Consider the following 26,994-nt stretch of genomic DNA (forward strand, 5'->3'; position numbering starts at 1 on the left):
TTGCCTACAGAACTACATATCCTTTATAACCACAGGAGCCCTTTTCTCAGGTTAAAGAAAAGGCTCGGGAAGACACTAAAGATTGTTTTTGTTCTTGGATTCTTCAATTCCGGCATTTCCGGCATACTACTTATATACCAGGTGGTATATTCAGCGCAAATTAAAAGGCCACAACTTTACTTTCAATGATTTGTACGCCGCAAAACCTACTCGTACATGTGTGAAGTAACACGCATTCCATTGGAGTGATACCCAGGAGCGTTTTTTGCATTCGTTTATTTTGATGTACTACATGTTGTATGTTTTTGTTGTTCGTCTTCTAGCAGGGGCACAGTGAGAGGTTGATGCTAAGCCTAATCCTTCCTCCCTTGTGAAGCTCAAAAATACACCACTATTGGTGGGTATAAGTTATAGTACAGATAAAGGTGTTTTGGTTTATATGTATACCTATTAGAAAAAGCCTAATTATACTGGTTTCTGTTCACAATATATACACAGTGATCTGGGTCTAAGCCTATTCTGCTCAGAAAACAAAGTAGTGTCCTTTGGAATGTCATGATGAGATCCAATCGTCCTTCTTAAATATGGTTGCATAAGCATGTTATTTTCCTTTACAGGTATATAAGAAGGTGGTTATCATATAATCCCTGTTTTGTTGTCAGATGATATATTATAGTTCAGTTGTTCTAAACAAACCTTTCTTTTACACAGGTCTCCCTCCCCCTGTTCCCATCCTTTCCTTCCCCCGATTGACCACCTTAATCTTCCGTGCTATAATGGCAAACCGGAATTGAGGGTCAAAATAGGTGGACCCATTTGAGCAACAAACCGATCCTGAGAGGCCTCCGAAGGAAACACAACACCGACAGCGGTGCTAGGCTGGCGGAAGAGAACATCCTCTTACCGAAGGTATCCAACTTTTTGAATTCCATATCCGGTGGAGTGGTAGGGAACGCTTTAGGGTTGACTCGGGAAGTGGAGTCTTGGGCCGCCAAGGTCTTCAGGGTGGGCTGCTGGGTGAGCAACCTGGGGTCTCCAGGAGTGGGGCAATGGTGGCAGGCAATTGTCCTGTAAACAGGAGCCCCTGTGCAGTGCTTGGACCAGGCCTCGAGTAGGACATTGGCAGGGTCTTCATTAAATGGGAGTAATGATTCAGAGGGGGCAACTCCCGATTAAAGCATCTCTGTCAAAACAATCATCTTGACTGCTATGAGGTCAACTGAAAGTCCAAGACTTCAGCTACCCTTCGCACCACCACTGTGAATGAGGCACCCTCCTCCATGGCCACGGTAGGAGGGAGAGACCAGGCCAGTATCCTGTGAGGTGTCTAACCCACTGGAATCCGAAAGTTCCTGCGTGCAGGGGTACTGTTCGAAAATCTCGGGTCCCGTCTGATGCCTGGGGTATATTCTAAGTTTGGGAATCTGTGGCTAGAAGTCTCTATAAGGTAAAAAAAAAAGGCGTTGCTGGTTTTACCCATTGGGCTCCATTGGATGGTATTTTCCTGCTTTGCATTGTACATATTTATAAACAAATCTTGACTGGCAAAAGCTCTTTATGTCAAGTTGGGAAAAACACACTGCTGGACAAGGAACCAAAAACCTATTTAGCATCTTAGAAAAATGAGTTCAAATGCAGCTCCCTCACACCTCCGTTGCAACTTCAAAACAGCTCTGCAACTCACAACAGGGAATTGCTAGTAATGAACAAGTTACTTACCTTCGGTAATTCTCTTTTTTTGTGGATACTCTGTCTAACCACAGACTCCTCACCTTATGAATCTCCCCAGGTTATAGAATGGATCAGGAATCTAAAAAAAGCAGCGCTCTTTCAAACCAGTAGGTGGCGTTGTGTCTTAGACTGGCATGTAGGAGCACTGCTTTTTGAGTTTTCAGATCCACTCTGGAGCACTTGGATATTCACAAGGTGAGGAATCTGCAGTTAGAAATATCCATCAGAAATTAAGGGTTTTACACAGAAAAGTGAGCATGTGAGTTAATGAGGGACCTGAAAACCCATTGTTCATTGATGGGCAGGGCCAGACTGGGAACTCAAAGAAGCCCTGGCAATTTTGTTGGACCAGCCCCCGAGGGGAGGAAGGGGAACAAGTGTGAAGCACTGCTGCTTTTGTTACTGGAGGCTGATTTTGCAGCACTGCTGCAAAACCGGCCCCAGTAACAAATGCAGCCCCAACTGCAACAAAACCGGCTCCCACCCTTCCAGCCTCCCGGGGAAATGCCCGATGCCCGCTAGGGCCAGGCAGACCCTGCCGATGGTTATCCTGGTGCAGGGATGAAAAAACTATGCAATATCATAGCAAGCCCAAAATAATTAACCAAGTAGGTGAGTATTAAGAGCTTTTTCAAATGCCACATGACTATTGATCTGATGGAAAGCAACTAGCGGCCAGTTCCAAATTTGCTGGACCAAGACTGTGAAAGGTGTGCCACCAAGCCACACACTCTTAAAACAAACATGAAAAAAAAGGGTGCCAGAAAGTATGAATGATGAAGTTTCGCCTGAATACAATCATGTCAAACACCATGAAAAGCGCATTACATGGGGCCTTGTCCCATCTCTCGCAACTAGATTCTCTGACATTAGAAACTAGCTGTAAATGGCTGCATCTAGCTTCTGAAAGAGAAACAGCATGTTGGACACATCTAACAGAGTGGGTAAAGAAGAGCTTGCCCAAACTGGAAACTCTTTTTGGAACTGCCTTCTACCTAAAGCAACAAAGCACAGACAGATTCAGACAAATGAAGTGCTTGAATTGTTTTAATTTTCTTTGATTTGGTTACAGTAATATCATATGACCCCCTGCAATTCTAGTGTGTGAAGTTACCTCTCTGCTGATGTGGGCAGACAAGGAAAAAACATACAGTTGAAAGAAAAACTATTTGGTCTAAATAGAAATCTGGTATTACCACTGAAAGAACAGAAGGAAGGAGTATAGGTTCTGAGATGCACTTTATTGTGTGAGGTGCATAAGAAGAAGGAGGGTAGGAAAACTTAATTGTAATCCTAGTTCTCTTCCAGGGGAATCCTCATCATAGTCACAGGCACTGAACAGTGCCACCCATGCACGGGGATTCCAGAGCACTTTAAAAAACATACATATATGCATATACAATTTTGTACAATAGTACTTTAACATCTATATGCATATATGTATTTACAGCTTTGTACAAAATCACTTCAACGTATGTTTGCAGCCTATAAAAAAAGGGGAAAAATGACCAAATTGTATTAAATTTTCATTCTAAAAAAGCATAAGCCAATTATATCAAATAATTCACTGACTAGAAAAAGTGACTATAAAAAATCTTTCACAAACCTTTTGTTTTAAAAGAAAAAGGAAAGGAAATGAAGGACAGTGTTAGTCAATAGGCTGCAATACAGAGCATAGGAGAAAACTACCACCGTTCCTTTAATGCCTCAAAATACACTCTGTATGCCATCATCCCCCACAGATGACAGTTAGGTCAGACCAGTTTTTAGACTCCCAGAAACAGGATCCTTGAGGCACTGAGCCCTGTCTTTTTGCCTAAACATCTTTGGCAAATGTTTCCTCAACCTTGATGTTTGTGTTTCATGCTACTTTTTTTTTTTTTTAAACAAATGAGTGTATTTGAAATTTTTCTGACAGGATATATATTTAACTGTCAAAATGCCTTCCTTTTTGTGAAGAGTCCTTCCTATGGAAAAAAGAAGGCAGCCTCACAATGTCTGTGTTATCTGCCTTGCAGAAGATAATTTTCCAGAACCCTGCAGCCATTGTCAGAGGTTTTCCAGAAGAATTCTGAAGAACAAGGAGAAGATCAGGATGCAGAGATTCCAGGAAAGAAAACAGCAGACAACGGTTGTTGGGTCATCAACAGGCCATGGTGAGGATCAATCTTCTATCAGAGCTCCCTCTTCCCTCTCTAGGGACTTCTCCAGAGGAATATCCAAGGAGAAGAGACACCAGATGCTGAAGCGTCACTCCTGAGCGCCGTTGAGGAACATGACGCGAGGATAGGTAACATAGCCACCTGCTCACCGCCTGCAGGTACGCAGTCTAACACGCCATTGAGACACCACTCAATGTCGATGTACTATTCCATATGGAAAAATCCCCGACAGTCGTCAGAGAAACACATGTCAACATCGAAAATACCATCAAATCCTCGTTCGACGTCAACAAGATCTCCACTGCCATTGTTTCAGATTTCACCAAGGTGGCATGAAGAACTGCAGGAAAAAAGTTTTGTGACTTACAACACAAAAGCAAAACTGTGAAACAGTATGATCAGTGGACAGAAAAGACGAAGTGGGTAACATGCCAAATATTTACGTAGAAGATAGGGCAACCTAGGGGGATAGGACAGTCAGCTGAGTACATCAGAAAGACAAGCAGTGCCATAAGAGGAACCGTACCATAAGAGAGGCAGAGGAAGGTGGAAGCACCCTGACATATAGCACAAAAGAAAGAAGGCAGTAGCACCCCTGAGACAGTAACATATCGTGTAACAACAGTGCACCCAGGATGGAGAAACTCCCTAAGAGAGAGCTGCTCCAAGAAAAGAATTTCACAGGAAGGGGGCAGTACCCTGAGAAAAGGCAGCACACTACCCTAAGGGGTTTCAGAGAGAGGGGATAGCACCATGAAATAGGAGAGGGCAATGACACACAGATGGCACTACTCTAAACAGGAACACTGAGCAGTGCACTGAGAAAGGGTTCACAGGAAGTATGCATTAGCATCTCAAAGGGACAGTGGTGCATTGAGGGCACTATCACTGTTATGGAGTTGCACACTTGAAGAAAGTTACACCTAAAGGGGTTTTTTAGGGAGGGAACTGCATCCAGAGAGAAGCTGCATACTGTGAGGAAAGACAGCAGTACCTTCAAGTGGGGGAGAGGCTGATGGGAGAGCAAATTGAGGGGCATCAGAGAAAGGGTGATGCCCTAAGAGAGGGCAGTATCATAAAGAGTCAGCAGCACTCCGCTAAGGTAGATTGAACAGTTCCCTGGGAGTGTTTTCACAAAGATGGGGCAGTGCTTGAGAAACAACACCAGAGCAAGAGGGTAGGATACCCTTAGAAAGTAGCACTAGAAGTAAGAATTGTACTTGAGAGAGGTGTCAGTGGGAAGAGATACCACAGAGAAATCTGCGCTACAAGAGGGTTTTCACATGGAGGGCCCACACTCCGATAGAAGGTCAGTACCAGAGAGGTACTGGGTAGAGTTCAGAGTGAGAGCAGCACCCCAAGAGTATGTGTATCTTTGTGAGGGACAGTGGGGAATCAAGAGAGAACACCTCCTGGTGGAAGGAGCATCCAGAGAGACAGTAGCACACTCAGAATGACAGGACAGCACCTTGAAAGGAGAAAATGCCAACCTGATAGGGAGGTATATTTAGCAGTCAACTGTCGCCACTCAATCACCAAGCACGGAGATGAAGATTGCAGAGGTCCGGGTGCAGAACTCTGCCCTGCTGCTGTGACAGAAGATCCTCTCGAAGCGGCAGCCTGATTGGAGGCTAGATGTTCACAGCCACTATCTCTGGGTAGCACAGTCTCCTTGGCTAATCTGGTGCCACCAGGATGACTTGGGCCCGGTCATTTCTTCAAAACTTGGGTCAGGACAGGAAGGGGTGTGAAGGCATACAGGAGTCCCGGGCTCCACTCTATGTGGTATGGCACCTCCGAGAGAGAGCTGTCTTGGGAACTCCAGCACACAATATTGCTGACATTGCACTTCTTGGCAGCGGCAAAGATATCGAACCAAGGTTCTTCCCATTGACCAAAGATACCCTGCATCACATTCAGGTGTTATTGCCATTTGTGATCCGCTAGACGTTAGTAACTGAGTTCGTCCGCCCTGGTGTTTAGAGATCCTGGCAGGTGATGCGTTACTAGGAAAATGCCCTGGCAATCCAGCCACATCCAGAGGTGTAGCACATCCTAACACAGGACCCATGACCCAACTCTGCCCAGCTTGCTGAATTACCACATGGAAGTGGTCTTGTCCATTAACATCTGTACCAGCCAAATTTTTTGGCCCGCAACTCCAGCAGGTTGATGTGGAGCCAGGAGACTGGATGCTTTGATCTCCACCTCTCCTTAGGTGGCCTCCCTAACCCAGAAGTGATGCGTTTGTCACCACTGTCAGCTCTGGTGGGATAAGGAGAGGGGCCTGCCACGGACCCAATCATGATCCAGTAACTACCACTGCAAGTCTTTCGCATTCTCCTCCAAAATCTGGTCATGATCAGAGAGATCCACCTGGTGCATTGCCCACTGGGACTTCAGATCCCACCGCAGAGACCACATATGCCATCTGTATGTTTCATTAGCAGCCTTGAATTAATCCTAAATGAGATCCACGGCAGAGTCTTTAGTATTGGGATCATAGTCGGAATGTACTGGACTTTTCGCTCTGGGGGAAGGCACAACATTGTACCGTATCCAGAATAGCTCAGATGAAAGGTAGGATTTGGGAAAGAGTCAGGTGTGACTTTGGCATATTGATAGTGAACTCCAACAGTGTTAGCTGTCGTTTATGGGGTGGGCGACGACTGACTGGGGCTAGCCTACCTTCAGCAACTATTAGCAGAAGTAGGGGAAGACTACAACACCTCATCTCTGAAGCTGTGCTGTGACCACCACCATCACTTTTGTGAACCACTGAGGGGAACTGATGAGGCCAAAGGGGAGCATGCAAACGCAAAATGCTTTTGCCCCACCATGAAACACATATAGCACCCGTGGGCCGGAAGGACAGTGATGTAGAAATAAGCATCCTGCAGGTCTATCACTACCATCCAGTCAGACAAGAGGGAAAACAAGACCTACGCCAGGGTGAGCATCTTGAATCTGTCCTTTCGTAGAAAGACATTAAGAGGACAAAGGTCTAGAATAGGACAAAGGCCTCCATCCTTCTTTGGCACCAGGAAGTAGCAGGAGTAACAACCAGTGCGATGTCAGGACTGTCTTTAAGGCCCCTTTGGCCAAAAATACCTGCACTTCCTGCCTCAACATGGACATGTGGTTGTAAGTCAGCTGACTTGAGGGCGAACAAAGGTGACAGGGAGTAGAAAGGAATGAAGTGCGTAGCCCCAAAGGACAATTTGTCCCAAGTGATTGTTTGCCACCCTGGGAGAAAATACTGGATCCCGCTGCGACTGAATGGCTGTGTGTCTGGAAGGACATGCTAAAATGGTTTTGTGGCCATGACAGATCATGGAGTGGGGTCTGGGTTGCATGCTGCCCCTGTTGTCCACTTAATCTGTAGGATGCATGGCCTCGGCCACGAAATGGCTGGGAAGCTTGATGGACTAGTTGTATTGGCTGGTGTTGATGGTATTAGTAAACCCTACCATAGCCAAGGAGGGGACAATACTGCTAATGAAACTGTCTCACTGGGCAGACAGGGCCTAGAAGTATGCTAAAGACCAGCTATCCTTAATTGCTTGGGGCCAAATCTGCTTTCTCGACAAAGAGGCAACAGCCTATGAAGGCAATGTCCATTAGTGAGGACTGGACATCCCCTGAGAAGTCGGTACACCTCATCCATGCATGCTGTCTGAGCACTACACTGGTACCTATTGCCCAGCCTAGGCAAAGATAGTGTCTAGCTCACAGCGTATCACAAACTTTGCCCCATCACAGCCGTCTTGAATGGCCTGTATGAGGGAGGGACAGAGGTCCTCAAGTAGGGCAGAAAAATCTGGGTTACTGAATCCCAAAGTCCATGAGAGTAGCAGCCTAGGAGACAGCTGGCATTGACCATACGCAGGGCAAGGCTGGTGGAGGGAAACAAGCACATGTAGAAGGTCTCAATACGCTTTGACTTCTGGTCCAGGGGAGTAGTAGGTAAAGCACTTGAGTTAATTATCCTAGTGGACACCTGCACCACTAACCTTTCAGGGGTCTGGTGTTGTGTCACAAAAGCTATTTACCAGTTTACTGGAGGACCCGAGCATGGCTTCATCCATGCCCCTACTAAGGTATTGATTAGGGCCTCATTAAAAGGCAGAAGAGGCTGTGAGTGTGTTTAACTTGGTCGGAGGTCCTCAGTCAGTACATTTGTCTTTCCCTCCATGGTTGGGAGTTGGGGGTCAAGTACCTCAGTCACCCTTCGCATTACCACAGTAAATGAGGCACTGTCCTCTATAGCAGGGCCAAGGGGAGAGAGCAGTCCGCAGTCAAGAGAAGTGCCCAGACTACATGCAATTTATACCAATCGTCATCGGTGTACTGAGTTACCAACTCATCCCCAGCATCATGCTGGTCATTATCTGACTCCGTGCCAAAAAGATCGTGGGTAACTTGAGCCCTTTCAGGAGGAAAGAGCAATATGTCAGAGTCTGATGGCTCGCCGGAAGGCAGCAGCCCAGTAGGCTCAGGGCACGGCCTTGGTCGAGACGAGTTTGGCTAAATGTACGAGCACAATTGGATGAGCCTCCCGCATTGACATGATGTTTGAGGGCCCAGCGCAGGAAGTGGTGGCAGTACCAAAAGCGACATCAAAGCCTGTGCAAAACCCACAGCAGGTTCAGAGGTCCCAGCTGGTGCTGAAGGTGGACCAACAGGTGGGGTTCCTGTTGGAGGTCCTTGGGGCCCAGAGGCACAACAGAGGGAGCTAGAAGAGTCTCAAAAAGGCACAGCATGGCTTCATGGAATTCTTCTATCTGCTACGGAATTAAGGTTGCCTCGGGATGTATGGCCTTCAGGTTCATCTTCGCACAAATGCTACAGCCCTTGGAGTTGTCCTCCGACCCCAAGCACCAAAGGCATACCTGATTGGGTCCTGTCACAGACATCGGTTTGCAACAGTCACTACAAGGCCTGACACCCTATAGTCTTAGGAGGTGACATTTTCCTTGAACACTGGTGTATTTAAAACATTTTAGAGAGAAAATTGTCTTGTCAGAAACAAAAGGGTATCTCCGCATCGGCGTCTGGTGGCACACAATAATAAAGGAACTGACATCAGCGCACATGGGTAGCACTTATATGCGGCTCCACAAATCACTTCTGGAGCTGAACAACATCAGCACAGAGCTGCACAATGCCGCTGCTGGTGCTGAAAGGTTTCTGGATCCAGTCTGATGGATGGGGAATCATCATAAGGTGAAGACTCTGTGGTTAAAAATATCCATTAGAACTACCAATTAGGAAGTGCATTTATCGAATCAATAGACCTTTAAAGGTGGATTGCTATTACACTGGTGATTGCTGTAGACTGGTATTTTGTTACATACAATCTCAATGCTAACTTAATGCAAGTGTGTTCATATTGGTGTCCCCCTTGAATAAAGCCCCGGTATAGAAGATATGCACTGAGATCGTTTCTGTTAGTGCTTCCCAAGAAGAGTTTTGTCAGCAGCACTTTTTTTGTATTTGCGATTTTGGTGACTCTTTGCCTTATGTCTGCCTTGTGCGAAAGCTTATGCTTCATATGATGTACCTGAGTTTGTTATGGTGATGAGCCAATGATAAAGGTTATAAGCCAGACTGGTTACTTAAGAAAACAATATATCAGGTGCTATAGGTTTTTATGAAGAATTACAACAGGCTCATTAGATCTGACGTATTGTGAAAATCATATATTAAGTCCAATAGACCTTTACTGGTGGATTCTTATTGCAGTGCTTTAAAGCCTGTAAACAGGTGTCTTGCTACATGGATTAGGCAAAGTGTTTTGGTATTGGCTACTTCCTTTGTGAAACTCTGGGGGTTGAAGATTTGCACTGTGATAGAAGTATCCATCAGCATTTCCTTGCCAGACCGTCTTAGGAAGACCTAGCAGGTCTAGTTGTCTGCCAGAACTTCCCATCCCTCATACCCCGGACTTCAGCATTTTGCACCCCTGGCTGAACATTTCACCACCAGCACTGAACAGAGCATTACACAGTGTGGCCGGTGCAGACGGGAAAATGTCAGAGGGGAGAAGTGAGAGCACAGTGGCTGGATGGAAAATGCATGGGACAGAGGTGGAACATTCCTATTCAAATAAAGGGAAAAAGCAGGTGCTATAAAACAAAATAACAATGCAGCGCATGAGAACTGTGCTGCAGAAGCCGATCACACCTTTGCATCCATGTCTCAGCCCACTCCATTCTGCCTTCCAAACCAGAGATCCAATCCCCAAAAATTGAAGACTTCTGGGAAATAGCTGCACTATTTTGGAAAAAAAGTACACACCTAGTTTGAGCAGAGGTGTGTAGTGGCATAACCAGTGTGTCATGGGCTACAGTGCAACAAAGGAAACTGGCCCTCTAGCCCCTGTCTAAACTGTGAAAACAGCAATAATCAGGGTTCAGTGGATCCCTTAGGCCTTTGTGTCCCGTTGCCACTGCATCTGCTGCACCATTGGAAACTACCCCCCTGAGAAGGGGACAAACAGAGTGGGCACTTTCCTGCGGGCAGTCACTTGCATAGGAATTGTGCAAGTGACTCCCTTGTGATGAAAAATCCTAGAATCGGTTTGATCCTGAGCTCAACTCAAGCTACTTGTAAACTCTGACTTAAATCTGCCTATGAGCTCTCCCATGTGTGGCAAATCATTAGAAAGGAACCTTTGTAATAGGAAGCATAGTCACTCAAAATTAAATTTTCAAGTGCACTCTAAGAAGCCCCACTCAAAATAAAGAACAACAAGCATTGGTAAATGCATTAGGTTTCCCCTATGTGAATAATAATAAACTGTTTGTGCAGGCAAAACCTAAAACACAGATATCTGACTTGATATCAGAGTTGACCACCGGTACTTGGTTCAGTACCCGCCCGAGCAACATAAAGCCTGAAGAGAAAATGTATGCAAGAGCAAATTTTATATTCAATTAGAAAAATAATCAGTAGATTGCAGCGTTGTCCAGTTCTTCCAATATGGGGAGAGAGAGTGACATGAGATCTTCACACGTGCTCATGCAGGCACACTAATATAACTGCCCAAAACAAAGTCATAAAATCGAGTTCAAGAACTTAAGCCCACATAAAATGTAGCGCGAGATCAAATGAGTACTCCTCGGTGGCAGCCATGATGAAAAGATCAGGAAAAAACACAGTTGTTTCGATGCTTGCAGCCAGGGAAAGTAAACAAAACAAAGTTCCACACAACAGCGACTGAACACAGTAATTCGGCCACGGGAACGGATATGAGCCCCCTTTTAAGATATATTAAATACAAGAGATTTCATAAGCACAGAGCAAGCGAAACCTAAAAAAACTGTTGTTCATTGTTTGATATACAGCAAGTTCTAATCACATTTTACCATCAACTGTGCATCAATATCTTTTTTTTAGATTATTGGTTCTAATACAGAAATAAAGAACAGGTCTACAGCAAACACATTAAGGTACATTTCCATTAGTATATATACACGGTGCATTTTAGACCAATGCAGTGGTTCACAGCACACAAAGGTGGAAATTACACAATAGTCTATCTCTATGCGTGGATACTGGATTGGTCTGGTCTTTATCGTAGAACATGGCAGTGGCTCTACTCAACTAACAAGCCACACATGATTCAAAGACAAGAACTTTAACGGCGCACTGTGTCAAGGATTTAACAAACTTTCATACCATTTCATGAGACTCACATAGGTAATCTTCCAGCCTTACACCAGCTCATTCTAGACAAGTGAATGTATTCAGCAACTGACTATTCCATGACATCTTTCTTACAAACATTGATACGCATCTGGAGAATAATCATTGTTAAGGGTGTCCCTTTCAAATACTGATTCCTAAAGGCATACATTTTGTTTTGCGACCGAAATACAGTCACAAAGCATTAATATTTTACCACCAATTCAAAATTGAGGGTAAGAGCCTTTCCCTTTTGAGAATGTTATCAAAAACGATCCATGAGACCACTGCCTACTAAATATTGGTTTAACTTTACATTTTTGAATTAAATATGTCCATTTTCTTTTTCAGAAAACGGGCTGCATTAAAAAAAAAGAAATATATATATAGTAGTGGGTCGCTATTTGTGACTTGCCTCATGCCACTACGATTCAAAGTTTTGTGAACCAATCTATTAGTACATAGGTTGGTTTGTAAAATTCCTTTCCATTCACAAAAAATTGGTGCGCAATATGCAACCACTTTTTGAAAATGTGTACATCAGGCCCTTAGCCATTTGCATGTTTATGGATTAATCCCTTCAGACAATGTTTGGGGCATTGAACAGTCAAAGGGCCTATTGCCATCCTCAGATTTTATACTTCTTCCCAATATTCTGCGAATCTCAGACAGGACAATACCACGTGAAAAAACCCTCATCGCACCTTTCTTGCAAAGTGGGCATCATCAGAGCGAGCAGGATACATTTTATGCAACATCATTCAAGTAAGGTAAGTCCTATAAAAGGAATTAAACTTGGTAAGCTTAAAACAGGTTTTTTTGCCACCATCATAACATGGAGCAACGCCTGCTTCTGTTCCACTTCTATCTAGAAGACTTCAAAGCCAGAGTGTCACCTGGCTATAATATGCAGAGGAAGCTTAGGTTTGACTTGCCACAAGGCTTTGATCAGTGTGGATATACATCTAAACCTACAGCGAGTGATATGACTTCTCTAAATACAGCAGAGTCAGGTGGCCTGCCCGGGAATTACCCAACCAAGGTTATATGGGTTGCCGTTATCAGCCTGCACGTAAAAGAATTTGCCCTTTCTGCCCCCAAACAAAAGTTGTGCATGTTCAAACTTGAGAAAACTGATATTGTTGTATAGATGACACACCAACAGAAATCTGCAGTCTAGCCATCTCATTACCGTATTGTCGCCATGTAACTTTCTGAACTGTGGCAGCCCTCACATTGGTACGTCCAGGAAACAAGGAATATTCTACTTTTATGCGAAACCCAGTTGCACAATAGTGTCACTCTCATGGAATGCTATTTACAAGACTCGTCAATCATACAAACCCTACATATAACCTCGTGCAGCCGTTTAGAAATCCTGGTTACTTTGAAGAATCCAGAAGGTCACAAGTCACACTCGGTTGATATACATTCAGGAGACAAATGTACTCACCATTCAGAGAGCCAAGCACCAACATAACTTCTACTGGGGTTACCTTATCACTTCACCTATCACTGGGTTCCCTAATCAACTGTTCATCCCTAATGGGCACACCTGCGGCTATCCAGATCTATACCCACCTAGAATACAGAGACTATGATGACGAAAACAACTGACTTCTCCGTCTCTTGGTCAGTTGGCCATGTTCCAGAGGAAAAAGTTACTTACCTTCTGTAACAATATATCTGGTGGATTCATAATTTTCTTCTGATTGATACATCTTTCCACAGATTCCTTACCTTATGAATGAGTCCCAAAGCAGTATCTCCCTGGGAGGTGGGACTGAGCAGTGTTGGTTGACCACAGAATTCTTGTAACACAACTTGAGCAAAGTAACTGTCACCGGGGGTCTTAGATGTGAGGCAGAAGTGTTTGCAAAAGTATGCACGGATGACCAAGTAGCTGCCTGGCAGAGGTCTACAACCCAGATGCCTCAGAAAGAAATCCTTGGAAGCAGCCATAGCCCTGGTGGAACAAGCACAAATATGTCCAGAGGATCTTTCTTGCCAGGGTATAGCAGATCTATAGACAAAGGATGGCCAATGCAAATCGGAGTATTCAGTCACTGTCTTGCTCTTTTTAGCTCCAGTGAAACCACAAAAAGCTGGTCATCAATAGTGTCCTGCTTTGTGTGCTAATACGACACTGCACACCTCTGGTTCACCCTAGGGAGATATTTTTCCTCCTTGGTTGGATGTGGAGGAAGAAATAAAGATGAAAGTGTAATAGTTTGCTCCATATATGAAACAGAAACCATTTTGGGTGAGAAGGACGGGTAGGTGCGAAAACTGTGAAGGGTGAAAGAACTGATAGAATCTGGAGGTCTCTGACACGGCGAGCAGAAAAAATTGCCTTCAACAAAATTATTTTCAAACCAAGGAGTTTATCTTAACAACTGTACAATGGCTGAAACAGAGATTCCATCAAGAAAGTCAAACAAGGTTCAAATCTCATTGAAAAACAATAAAGAGAGTGGGAGGGAACACATCAAACAAATGTTTCAGAAGATGCACCATTAATGCCAATCTAAACATGGAAGGTTGATCAGGCAAACATATGAAAGCAGAGATTGCAGTTAACTGTAGCCAATACCAGGCCCTGCAGAGTGAGGGACAACAGAAAGAAATTGTAAGACATCGTAAAGTTAGGATTTCAATGTTTTATGCCTTTCAACCTGCACCGCTGTACAAATTGAATCCATTGGACTGCATACATGGATTTAGTAGCAGGCTTCCCGTCTGCAAGATGGTGTCTTTGAACTCATCAGGAAGGCAAAAGGACTCTGTTACCACTCAGACTCCACACATACAGCTGTAAAAAATGGGAAACGGGGTGGAGTACCTGACCATCCTGCAGTGAGAAAGGGCCACTGTGGACAGGAAGGGGAGGTCAAATGAAGAGTACCAACAGATCAGTGAACCAGATCTTCCTTGGATGACAATCAGAGTCAGCTGTGCCTGATCATCCTGCACCACTGACATGTCTTTTGACAGAAGAGGGATTAGTGGAAATGCGTTCAAGAGGCCCCGAGACCAGGTGAAGCTTAAGGCTTCTTCTTGGGAACCAGTGAGAGGTAAGCACAAAACAGAGGACGCTTCCCGTTCTGGGCCCAGGATAAGCGATCTACAAACAGAAACCTCAATCTGGAGAAGATGACCTACATCACTTCAGGATATAGCTCACACTAATAGTCCTCTAGTGACCGGCAACTAACAGCATCCACCCTTGCACTGCTGGAGCCTGCTAGGTGAGCCATTACTGGGATGATTCTTGGTCGCTGCATCCCTGAGATGACTGGGACAAAGAAGTTCAGGGCAAGGTAGACACTTGCTTGAGCACATTTATGTGCAGGTACTGCTCCGCAGCAGACCAAATACCCCACATTTATGTCACCCAACCTGCAGAGAGGGCGTCCGTGACCATGGTTGCCTGAGCTAATAAAGGGCTGAACGGGTGACCCTTCAGAGGGTTGTAGGGATCTATCCACCAATGCAGATCCTGCTGCATCAACTGGAAAATCTACACATAAAACACCATTGGAGGGTTCTTATTTGCCATATGGCATGAGATGCAATTAGGATGTAGTAGACCATGAGGCATAACAGGCAATGGGATCTGAGCTTAAGTTGGGTACTTTAGAATCATCTCCCGAATATTCACAATCCTCTGAAGAGGAGAGATGATTTTCTTAAGGCTCGTGACGAACACCACCCCAATAAAAGTCAGCCTTTTTTGTGTGAGTGAGGTGAAACTTCTGGAAGATAATTACAAAGGACAGGTCTTGGAGGAGAGTCATCGACCACTGGAGATTCCTACACCAGTGTCAGGGACTCCGCCTTTGCGAGCCAGTCCTCCAAGTATGGAACTACATGGACTCCCGACTTCTGCAGCAAAGCTGCCACCGGCACCATCATAATCACGTACGGTGCTGTTGTTAGCCTGTATAAGAGAACCACCAACTGATAGAGTTGGGATCCCAACATGAACATCAAGTAGCACCTGTGGGCGGAGAATATCGGAAGACGAAAGTAGGCGAACTGGAGCTTCAGGGACAACAACGAATCTACCGAGTTCAAGGCAACAGGACCAGGCTCAGGGACGCTATCCTGAACTTGTCCAGCTGGATGATCAGGTTTAGAACGCGGACATCCATGATAGGTCTCCAGCGTTGTAGGGGACCAAGCATTAAAAGGAATACAATCTTGTGCCCCTCTCTTCCACAGACACAATTTCTGTGGCTCATTTTGCTAGCAAGGAATTACTTTTACCTCCAAGATTAAGACATGAGCTGACGAACCAAGGTCTGAAGAAGAGGGGGGGGGGGGGGGGGGGGGGGGGGGCAGCCTGGAGGGTAGGATAAAAAGGAAGAGTCAGCTAAAATAACCGCCTCTATGCCAGAGACACCTTCCATCGAGTGACAAAAAGAAAGACCCTCACCTGCAATGGATGATAGTGTGAGGGAGAAATAAGAGGGGTTTTGAGGAAGCAAAGCACGTAGAGGCATTTGGGGACTACATCAGCTGCTGCTGGTGAAGCCTCCTAGATCCACCCTTGTCTCAATACCTTTGTTGCAGCATATGAACATAGTGATGGTGGCCACTGTTGAGACTGCACAGCCCTAGAATAACCTTGGAATGACTGATAATATTGGTGAAACTGGACACCCCAGTGGAACGCATTCAGGAATTTCAACGTAGCATGACTAGGTGCGCATATAGACCAAGCAGTGGTGTCCACAGAGTCAAAAACAAATTTCAGAAAATGTTTTGATGCATCAAGCCCAGATATCACAAGTCAGAGAATGGCTTCTTGACATGGTTTGGCAAGCTGACCGCCAAATGTTTTGTTAGTCTCCACAAAACAAGGGTCTATTGGCCTACGAGAAAGGTGGCATTAGCTGTTGAAACACCAAATTGACGCATTAACAACCAGAATGGTGATAGATGGGAGGACAGAAAGAGCAAGTCACCCGGAGCAGACCTATGGTGTCTGGGGATCTGCCTGTGGATTTCTGGGCCTGAAAGGGTTGCTTAAGTTAATATTGTCATATCCCCACAAAATCTTCTTCTGACGTACAACAAATATGCAGTTGCCAAAAAGTTACAGATAGTTGCCTGGGTCATCTAGCATCTGATCCTACCCATTAAATGGAAGTCGCAAAGCATACATGCAAAGCATATATTTTGCAACCAGTTAATCAAGAACAAGATTGTGGGAAGTGTAAGGGTCACACTCAGTTTATCAAAGAACAAAGTTAGGAGCAGGGGGCTGGCACTACCTACCACTCTATGAAGCGGTTGCGTAATTAGTCCACTTTGTACACCATCTGCACTGTCAGGTGGTTTGTCATGGGCGCAACTAGATGAGGACCCATCTATTCAGCTAGGGTCCAGGATGTGTGCTTTTATACGTTGCAGCCATCCTAGTCAGTTACAGATACTTTCAGGAACAGCAAAAAAGTGAGTATTCCAATCACAGACAACTTTATGTTACGCTGTCTATTTCAGCATATACTTAGTTATTTTTTCCTTACCTCTACTTGAGTACATCCTAGAAATTCTTTTGTTGCTGTACCAGCTTCGTTTAAATAGGAGAAACAAGGCTCCACTATAGCCATGTGTTGGAGTACAGTGTCTCTGTAGAAAATCTAGCTATGATTGCTTTTGAAGGAGCCCCAGGCATAGGCAAAGCACCCTCTTTGTGCACTCCATCCCCTAAGGCACATTTTTTTTTGTATCTATCTGCTCTCACAGGAAAATCCAGAAACCTAAGGTTGTTGTGGTAGACCCTCATGCCAAATACATTTAATTTCCTTCTACTGAACAATCGCATTGCACATTCTGGAGACTTTTGGCGTGACAGTGTCCTCTGTTCTATTGCATGCATCCTGCCAGCGACCTTGTGAAAGTTGGCACGAACAAAGGTTCATTTCTATTGAGGCTGTAGCTATCTTATGTTCCAGTGCTGTCTGACAATCTTGAATAGCTCAGAGCAGATCAGAGGGTGTGGGCCTCCTTTGTCTACTGAATAAATGAAACACTTTAACATCATTCTACGTGTTCTATTGTTGACCATTGTGTTGTCCAGAACAGCATGAGCACAGCCTGCAATCTGCCAGCAAAGAGCTTCCAGTCCAACAATTGTAGCAAGATATCTCGTCAGCAGTCAGGAAAATAAACAAATTAGCAAATAAAAATAGTTGTTGTTTTGAGAGATAAAAGACTAGGATTTCAAAAGGGCACCCCCAACCCCCTGTTGCTCAAATAAACCACATTGCGCAGGGACAAAGCTTCACTGTCCAGGGGCCACCACATTCTTCATTGTAACTTTTATTCTGCACTTGTTCCATTTTTCTTTCGCTTTTCTTTTATCTACTCTTCTAAATGTACTTTTCAGTGTAAAATGCAGTACATGTACACGTCTTGTCGGTCACTCACCTGCGGTTTCATTCTTGGATTCCATCTTACGTAATACCCTGTCCAAAGCTCTAGATGACGCATGCTGGCCACCGGATACAGAACATGGTCAGAGTAGCTGACGTATAAGGGATTCATGAAATCCTCAGGCTGGCTATTTATAAAGGACCACAGGGAGACAGTTTCTTTAAGCAAGCCCTGTAAAAAAGCACATAAAACATACTTCCATGAATACATTTGATGAAAGTGAAGGATTCTTTAACTGAAAGAGGACATGCTTACGTAGAATATCTCGTTATTCGTATTGATTTGCAGAATGTATGTCAAGCTGATGAGGAAACCAAATCTCTCATCACCATTCCAACCCCAGATTACACTACACTTTCTACAATAACTTCAGTGCCCGTAATATCATCATCTTGGAGTGTTCCTTACATAGCTAGCCACGCAACATCCTCTTATTAACATTTGGAGATAGGCTTCCCAGATTGAGAAACTTAGAAGATTTTGCTACTGGTAGGTTGGGTCCTAGAAACTTGGAATTTTCTAACCTTTTGAATCTGTGGAGAGTACCCTCACATGAACATTGTGGTTACATACAAGTAAGTACCTTTCCCTTATCCTATATATGTATAAACTCCACTGAACCCAAAGCAAACCATCAGCTGTCATCCAGTTTCTTACCAAAGGTCATAGAAAAGTCAAAACAATTCTTCACCTTCCTTCTTTTTATTATGCCCAGTTTAGTTGTGGCTCTGGCTGTAACACAACATTGACTAATTGACAGTCCCAGACCCCTTGTCTGTTTACACAATATGATTGTGCAGCCTCTCAGCCCAGCATCATATTCCCATCTACTAAGTTCACAAATTGCACCTGCGTGGACAGAAGGGACGTTGTTGCCTGTGCAAATGCTTTGTGTCCCCATCCTCCATGAATAATAAAATATTGTACGGTATGTAACCAAGATAGGTCTTTATGCACTGGCTCCCACAGGCCGCACTCAGGACAGTTATCATGTGCCCACACTGCTAAACAACCACAACCATGTTGTTGGGGGGCAGCATTTATGGCTATCCGGGTAAAATTAAGTGCTTCGTTTGTTTTGTACCCCAATTAGGGAGTCGGAATGGAATCATGTATAAAAAACAATCAGTCAACTTTTTTGTTTCTGCTACAAATGTGAGGCATAAAGTATGCAGCACAAACTCAGCTTATAAAAACACAAGAATAAAAACATGTATAACGTAGTGCAATACAATTAAGTTATTTTTCTTTGATTACAGGTAACAGGCCAGGAGGGCACTTTCCTAAATTGGGTAACAAATTTCTTAGATTACTGCGCAAAAATAAGCTTGGTAAACAAGTGCTTCCCAATACTCTTAAGTGCAAAAGGCCTGGCAGAGTGCTTATGGCGTGAGCTGCTACATAAGAGGAGCACTTTGCTCAAATAAAAACGTACGCATTAAAATGTAATGTAACAAAAGCGAATCTTACTGCCTGCAGCTTGGCACATGGCCTATAAAGTGCTAAAGCTAGAACATATTCAAAGGAACTGTACACATAGACCCAGCTAAAGCTATTGAGTGGAATTAAATTAATACCAGGCACGACCCCTCGCATCAAGTTTCATAAGTGTAAATATGTAGATGGTTCAAAGAGTGCTTATATTCTATACTATTTAACGTTCAAAAACGGTCCAACGTAAATGTTGAAGAAGAGAGCTGTAGCATGCACACTGAGAAGACATAATTGCATTTTCCCTGCACCAATCATGCACCAGGAGCTCGCAAGCACAGAAAAAGGAAACCTGTGAAGAGCAGAGAAACAGACGCATATCTATGTGTATACCAACCCCCTGAACATTCCGCTGCATAATTTATGCACACTGCCCATATGCGCAATGTTAGTCTGAAAATAAGAAAACATTTTTTAGGTGGAATTGTACTTTGGGAATTAGGCCGTAAGTGAAATGTACTTACTATAAGAGCGTTTGGCACTTAGAACAGTTTTTTAAAATCTGGTACACTGTGTTTTCTGCTTCCCGAGAGTGGTGGAGCAGGAACATGGGTGGAGGGTGGGTGCAATCACGTGCGGTCAATCAATCATAGAGCATTTGTATAGTGCAGCACTGTCACCCCTAGGGGTATCTGGGCGCTGTGGATACGACGTCTCCAGGGCCAGATTGGCCGTAGCGGGCTCCGGGCGTTTCCCGGTGGGCCGCCAGGGTGGGGGCTGGATTTGGGCCCCTGGCGGGCCGTTTTTGTTACCGGGGGTTGGCAATATCGGCCCCCTCTAACAAAATCGACCGAAAGCGGCCCTAGCAAACAGCTCAGTCACATCCCCCTCCCCACCCCCAGTGGGGCCGGCCGAGCAGTTTGCCAGGGCCGGTTTCGGTTCCCAGTCCAGCCCTGGACATCTCCGTCAAGAGCCGGGACAGAAACGAGCAGAAAGAGGAAAAATGAAGATCAGAAACAAGCAGAAAAAGGAAGAGTAGGCAAAATAAGGGAAACAACCATTACACTGCAGTCAGTACAACGCACTACCTTTACAACGCAACAGTTACAACGCAACTGCCTTTACATCGCATGTCATTACAACACGTCACTACAACGCATGCCATTACAACGCAAACCATTACAATGCATGTCATTACAACGCATTACAAGGTAAGTCATGAGATTTTTTTTAGGGTGGATATGTATTTTGGGGTACATGGGAATAGTAATTTTTACCCATACACTATCCAACACTTTCCCTACTGTCGCACTCACTGGAGTGGGAATAGTAATTTTTACCCCTACACTATCCAACACTTACCCCACTGTTGCCCTAAAAGTATTATGCGTTGTAATTGTATGCGTTGTAATGGTAGTTTTTAAAAATGCATTGTAACGGCATGCTTTGTAAAATCATGCAATGTAATGGTAGTTGCCATGTAAAAAACGCGTTGTAAAAACATGCGTTGTAATTGTTTGAGTTTTAACGTCATATATTGGCAAAATAACGGTCAGAAACGAGAAGAAGAGCCAAAATAAAGGTCAGAAAAGAGCAGAAAGAGGCAAAATAACGGACAGAAAGAGCAGAGAGATTATTTATCCACTCCACTGGCTCTCCTCCTCCGGTCCTCTGCTTCAGTCCCTCGGTGCTTGAAGTAGTTGAATTCTTCACACCAAGTCAGATGCTGCTCTCATACTGCTGATAATGCTGAGCAGCATCAGGATTGGCTGGAAAAGGCTGCCTCGACGCTCCTACAGACACTGTGAGTGCCTGTGCCTGCTCTCCACCCAGCTGTCTGAGAAAGCTGGGTTGAGGGGTTTACACTGCGCATGTCAGGCTGGCTGTCCCAAGACAGCCGGCCAAAGTGACATGTGCAGGGTATACTGTTGGACTGAGCACCACTCCCCTGCTGCCAGTCAGCAGCAGTGGCCCGCCCCCAAACAACGTCTCAGGCTGGTGAAAGGAAAAAATAAAATGGTAATAAATTCAATTTATTACCATTTTATTTTTCACCTATTTGGCACTGGCAGCAGTGGGGCGAAGCTCCTCTGCCCTAAAGTAGGGGCCGCCGCTGTCTTTAGTAAGCTAAGTGCCCTCCGGTGGTAGCCTTCCGTTTTCCCATCCTATGCTTCATGGACTGTACAAATCAGAGGAGCTAAGAAGCAGATGTTGGAGAGGGGGCCCCGGTCATGACTGTACATGGATGGGCCCGCCATACGCCCGGGCGCAACCTATGCCGCGGGAGTGAGCACAGTGCTAAATAGCGTGCCGGCGTGGGATGGTAGCAGGAGGCACCTCCTCCAGGCACTAAGTGTCGTGGGACTTCGAGTCCCTTTCCAGCCAAATTCACAGTGCCAAAGTATCCCCTTTTTTCTCAATGATGAGGAATTTTCTAATAAGGATCCACTTCCACACACTATCGTCTGACTGTAGCCACTTTTGAATGGCTGGTCTCTTGAAAAAATTCAGATGCTGAGTTATGGCAGACCTACTTGAACCCTTTGTGTTAGACTAGTTGTTGCTCTCTATCCTATTAAATCTATTTTATTTTGACTCAGTTACTACTTTGGCCATTCAGCCTTTTGTCACAGATATATTTTTCTTTTGGACTCCTTCAAGCAAACTGATCTTGTCTCTATGAGCATTATTCAACTTGTTATTGGTAGCTCTACTAGTCAAATCATTTTCTGGATCTAGTACTGGCACATAACAAATTCTGTGCTCTCAGTGATGGTTCTATCACCCAAGATCAACATACATTTTGGCAATAACCCCTCCCACCTCTCAAAGTTGACTCCCATATTGATACAGTGACCATTTACCGATATCCTTAAGGGGGCTTGCTCTTGGTAATCCAGGAACAATGTTGGTCTGTTTCAGATTGTTCTACTGGAACTTTACAACCTTGGAATGAGGTATTCAATTTATTGGGCATTGGCTCAGTGGATCGCACCACTAATGTGTGAGCTCCGTTAGCTAATTTACCATCTCCCCCTAGAACATAGCCATGTTTTATAATCAAACCTCCACGTTTCCCATTTAGCTCTTGTTAGGAGAGGTCCAGTTCCGAAGACACAGGTAGGGCTTATCACTTCTATCCATCACTGTGATCAGAAAAAAATGTCTCCCTAATTTGCCTCTTCTAACTTCCCACAAGTGTCTATGCTCCAATTCTAAGTGTGATTAGAGTGGGTAGTGTTTACTATGGAGCGATGAGTTATATTCTAGACTTTTCAGTCAAAACAAAATTTACCAGGGAACTAGAATTTTGGTGCTGTTAAACTCTGTAAAGTGTTACCTAGGATATGCCCTGGAAACTGTCACTACTTCGGAAACAAGCCCATGTATGCATGGCTGGTAATTGTTCTGTAATGTCAAGGTGAGTGGGGGGTCATACATGGGATGTTTGCCTGAGCCACATCTGCATGTCCCTTTCAACTCTCTTCTGTGTGAAATATTTTCTTTACTTGGGAGATGACATGGGCGGAGGGACGGGGCAATCGCCAGTAGTTTTACATCTGAAAGAGTAAAGTTCTAGATAACACGTTGATGGAGAACTAATTTAGTTATATGATACTGAATGCATATACATATGTGTTTATATATATATATATATATATCTATATATATACACATATCCACCACACAAAGGTTGCCCTTAAAGAGACGCCACTCGCGGGTAAGTTTTCAGCCTTTAATGGTGGACAACAGCGCAGCAGCATCTGAAACCCGTTCAATTAAAATCTGAAGCACAACGCGTTTCGAGCACAACTGTGCTCTTGTTCATGGGCTGAAAGGTGAGTGATCAAATCGGCAGTTTCAACGCCTCCTGTTATCAATAAAGAGTCCTGCCCCCGTGGGCGTGTGCCCAGAGGCATGCTGGTCCTTGTGGTGCCTTGAATATTCATCCCAAGTGGGTGCCGGTTTGCCTCAAATACCCAATAATATTCCCCAAGTGGGTTTGGAGGGGTACATTCACCGCTGCATCTGTTAATTCATAGTCCTGCGATGCGGCCTTCTCCGCTCCTTACGTGCTTGGTGGTTACCAAACCACGGAGCCGCATGCTAGCAGAGGGGCACCTCTGCGACTGAGCAAGCCGCAATACATCCACCACACAAAGGTCGCCCTTAAAGAGACACCACTCGCGGGGAAGTTTTCAGCCTTTAATGGTGGAAAACAGTGCAGTAGCATCTGAAACCCCTCCAATTAAAATCTGAAGCCCAACGCATTTCGAGCACAACTGTGCACTTGTTCATGGGCTGAAAGGTGAGTGATCAAATCAGCAGTTTCAACGGCTCCTGTAATCAATAAAGAGGCAAACCGCACCCACTTGGGATGAATATTCAAGGCATCACATGGACCAGCATGCCTCTGGGCACACGCCCACAGGGGCGGGACTCTTTATTGATAACAGGAGCCGTTGAAACTGCCGATTTGATCACTCACCTTTCAGCCCGTGAACAAGAGCACAGTTGTGCTTGAAACGCGTTGGGCCTCAGATTTTAATTGGAGGGGTCTCAGATGCTGCTGCACTGTTGTCCACCATTAAAGGCTGAAAACGTCCCCGCGAGTGGCGTATCTTTAAGGGCAACCTTTGTGTGGTGGATATATATACATATATATATATGCATGAAGGAATAAGGAGCACTGTATCCGGCTTTTCCAGGCTGAGCTGAATGTGGATCCTTGCGGTTGAGGCATCTTGGGGACTCAGGAAGGGATTGTGTTTCATCAGCAGCGTTCCCCACGAATCTTAAACAGCGTTTTTAGTAATTTCCAGCACCCATGAAGGGATACGATGGAGCCGAGTGGAGTACTCACCTGACATGCACATGCACACGCACACACACACACCCACACACGCACACACACACATATATGTATGTATATATATATATATATGTATATATATATATGTATATATGTAGCTACATGTATATATATATCACTGAAAAAACCATAGGTTTCACACATGTTATAGTTAGCGGAAATTTTACTGATAAAAAACCAGTGAAATTGCCCCGTTATAGTTAGTGCTGGCAACTATAACTCACGCGACCGCAATCCTCTGCTGATGCTAATACTGTATTTAGACACTTATTTGCCCATGTCTTCTTCCATACATTTTTAGCTATACATATATTACAAATATTTTTTTTTCATAAAGACACATATGTCATCAGCAGAAGATTGCGGTCGCGTGAGTTATAGTTGCCAGCACTAACTATAACGGGGCAATTTCACTGGTTTTTTATCAGTAAAATTTCCGCTAACTATAACATGTGTGAAACCTATGGTTTTTTCAGTGAATTTGCAAGGTTTTTTAAATGCTAATTCCTAACTATAACGTGTGTGAAACCTATGGTTTTTTCAGTGAATTTGTACGGTTTTTTAAATGCTAAGTTACTTTACGCCATTCGAGGCGTGCACGCCCACTTAACGCAGTTCGTTCCGTGCACGGTTTTTATCAACTTTAATAAGCCCTGTACATTTGGTGGCCTTCGGCCACCAAAAGCACAGGGGGTGGGGTCAATGTGGATAGTGTTTTTTTTATTTCGATTTTATAATTTCATGTTGCCAAAATTTAGTTTTTTTTACCTATTAATAAGCCCTGTACATTTGGTGGCCTACGGCCACCAAAAGCACAGGGGGTGGGGTAAGTGTGGATAGTGTTTTTTTTTTTTTTTACCGTACGCTTACGGTAAGCGTACGGTAAGCGTACTCGGCGAAATTGCCGAAAAAAAAATAAAACCGTTTTTGCTCTTGGGGGATGTTTGGGGACTCCCTCAACATGACTATGTGGGAGGGAGTTGTCATAACAGCCCAGTAACATGTTTTTGGCCATCATGTTTGATAAACAACACTCAGTGCGAGAGACAAAATGGCGGACGCCGCTTCCTGGTTTCGGCCGATTCGAATGTTTACTAAGATCTAAGAGCCAATCAGAATCGCGCTCGCGCACGCCACCGTACGCTTACGGTAAGCGTACGGTAAGCGTACCGTAAGCGGGCTCAGATATATATATTGATTTAAAGGCTATTTTCTCAGAATCTACTGAACAGATTTACACCAAACCTACAAAAGGCACTTCCTTGACCTAGGGACTACCTCTCTGCCAAATTTCTAGTAATTCTGTTCAGCCGTTCGGGCTGTAGCTCGTTCTAAAGGTCCTATGGAAAAATGCATGGGAAAAACGCGTTTTGGGACCCCCCTTTTATCTCAGCCCCCGCTTGACGAATCCCCCCGAGACTTTCAGGGTAGGAGCGGAGCGTAGCGCCCCACCTATTTTGAGAAATTCGCGAGGATTCATCGACCGGCGCCAAAGTTATTCAAAATAGAATGTTGAGGTTTTCCTATGGAAAATGGGTCCTAACTATAACTACCTACTGGCGACCGCCAGTAGGTAATATATATATATATATATATGCCAAAGTTTGTCCAAAAGAACGAGGCCGCACACTACAGAAGGTTGCTTCCAACAAAAGCTTTAATCACGCGTGGAGCTGGCACTCCGTCCGGTCCGTTTCATTCTGCCTGACGCGTTTCGGGCCGCATCAGCCCTTGTTCACAGGCTGAAAGTGAATCATCCACTAGCTTCCAAGACACCACCATGACTACATGCGATTTCTTTCTCTCAGGTGAGTTCACTTACTAACGGCATGCTGGGACATGTAGTGTAGTTGGAAGCATCACGAAAAACATTCCGTTTAAACCCTCCAGTGGGTGTGTAGAATTAAATTTCAATTTAATGTTTATTTTCTTAAGGACTCTCCAGTGAGCCTCCGGACAGCAGTAACCGGCTCCTTTTACCTTCTGTAACCACCTCGGGGCTGCGAACAGTTCTATGCCCCTGCAGCTCCATTGAGATTTAATGGCGGTGCGTAGCCTCACGGCGGGACAGCCGTAGAAATATGCCAAAGTTTGTCCAAAAGAACGAGGCCGCACACTACAGAAGGTTGCTTCCAACAAAAGCTTTAATCACGCGTGGAGCTGGCACTCCGTCCGGTCTGTTTCATTCTGCCTGACGCGTTTCGGGCCGCATCAGCCCTTGTTCACAGGCTGAAAGTGAATCATCCACTAGCTTCCAAGACACCACCAGGACTACATGCGATTTCTTTCTCTCAGGTGAGTTCACTTACTAACGGCATGCTGGGACATGTAGTGTAGTTGGAAGCATCACGAAAAACATTCCGTTTAAACCCTCCAGTGGGTGTGTAGAATTCAATTTCAATTTAATGTTTATTTTCTTAAGGACTCTCCAGTGAGCCTCCGGACAGCAGTAACCGGCTCCTTTTACCTTCTGTAACCACCTCGGGGCTGCGAACAGTTCTATGCCCCTGCAGCTCCATTGAGATTTAATGGCGGTGCGTAGCCTCACGGCGGGACAGCCGTAGAAATATGCCAAAGTTTGTCCAAAAGAACGAGGCCGCACACTACAGAAGGTAACAGGAGCCGGTTACTGCTGTCCGGAGGCTCACTGGAGAGTCCTTAAGA

The 26,994-nt window shown here is 44.7% G+C and overlaps 1 protein-coding gene across 3 annotated transcripts in view; it reads right to left on the reverse strand.

The window, feature by feature from the left end:
- MTMR2 (myotubularin related protein 2) overlaps nt 1–26,994 on the reverse strand; it is a 450,663-nt gene that overhangs the window by 19,183 nt on the left and 404,486 nt on the right. For all 3 annotated transcript variants that reach the window (XM_085621424.1, XM_085621425.1, XM_085621426.1), the window contains one exon: nt 18,021–18,197. In XM_085621424.1, coding sequence (XP_085477550.1) covers nt 18,021–18,197 — 177 coding nt within the window. The remainder of the gene's footprint in view (nt 1–18,020; nt 18,198–26,994) is intronic.

Source organism: Triturus cristatus, chromosome 8 (assembly GCF_964204655.1).
Source record: "Triturus cristatus chromosome 8, aTriCri1.1, whole genome shotgun sequence".
Taxonomy (NCBI): Eukaryota; Metazoa; Chordata; class Amphibia; order Caudata; family Salamandridae; genus Triturus; species Triturus cristatus.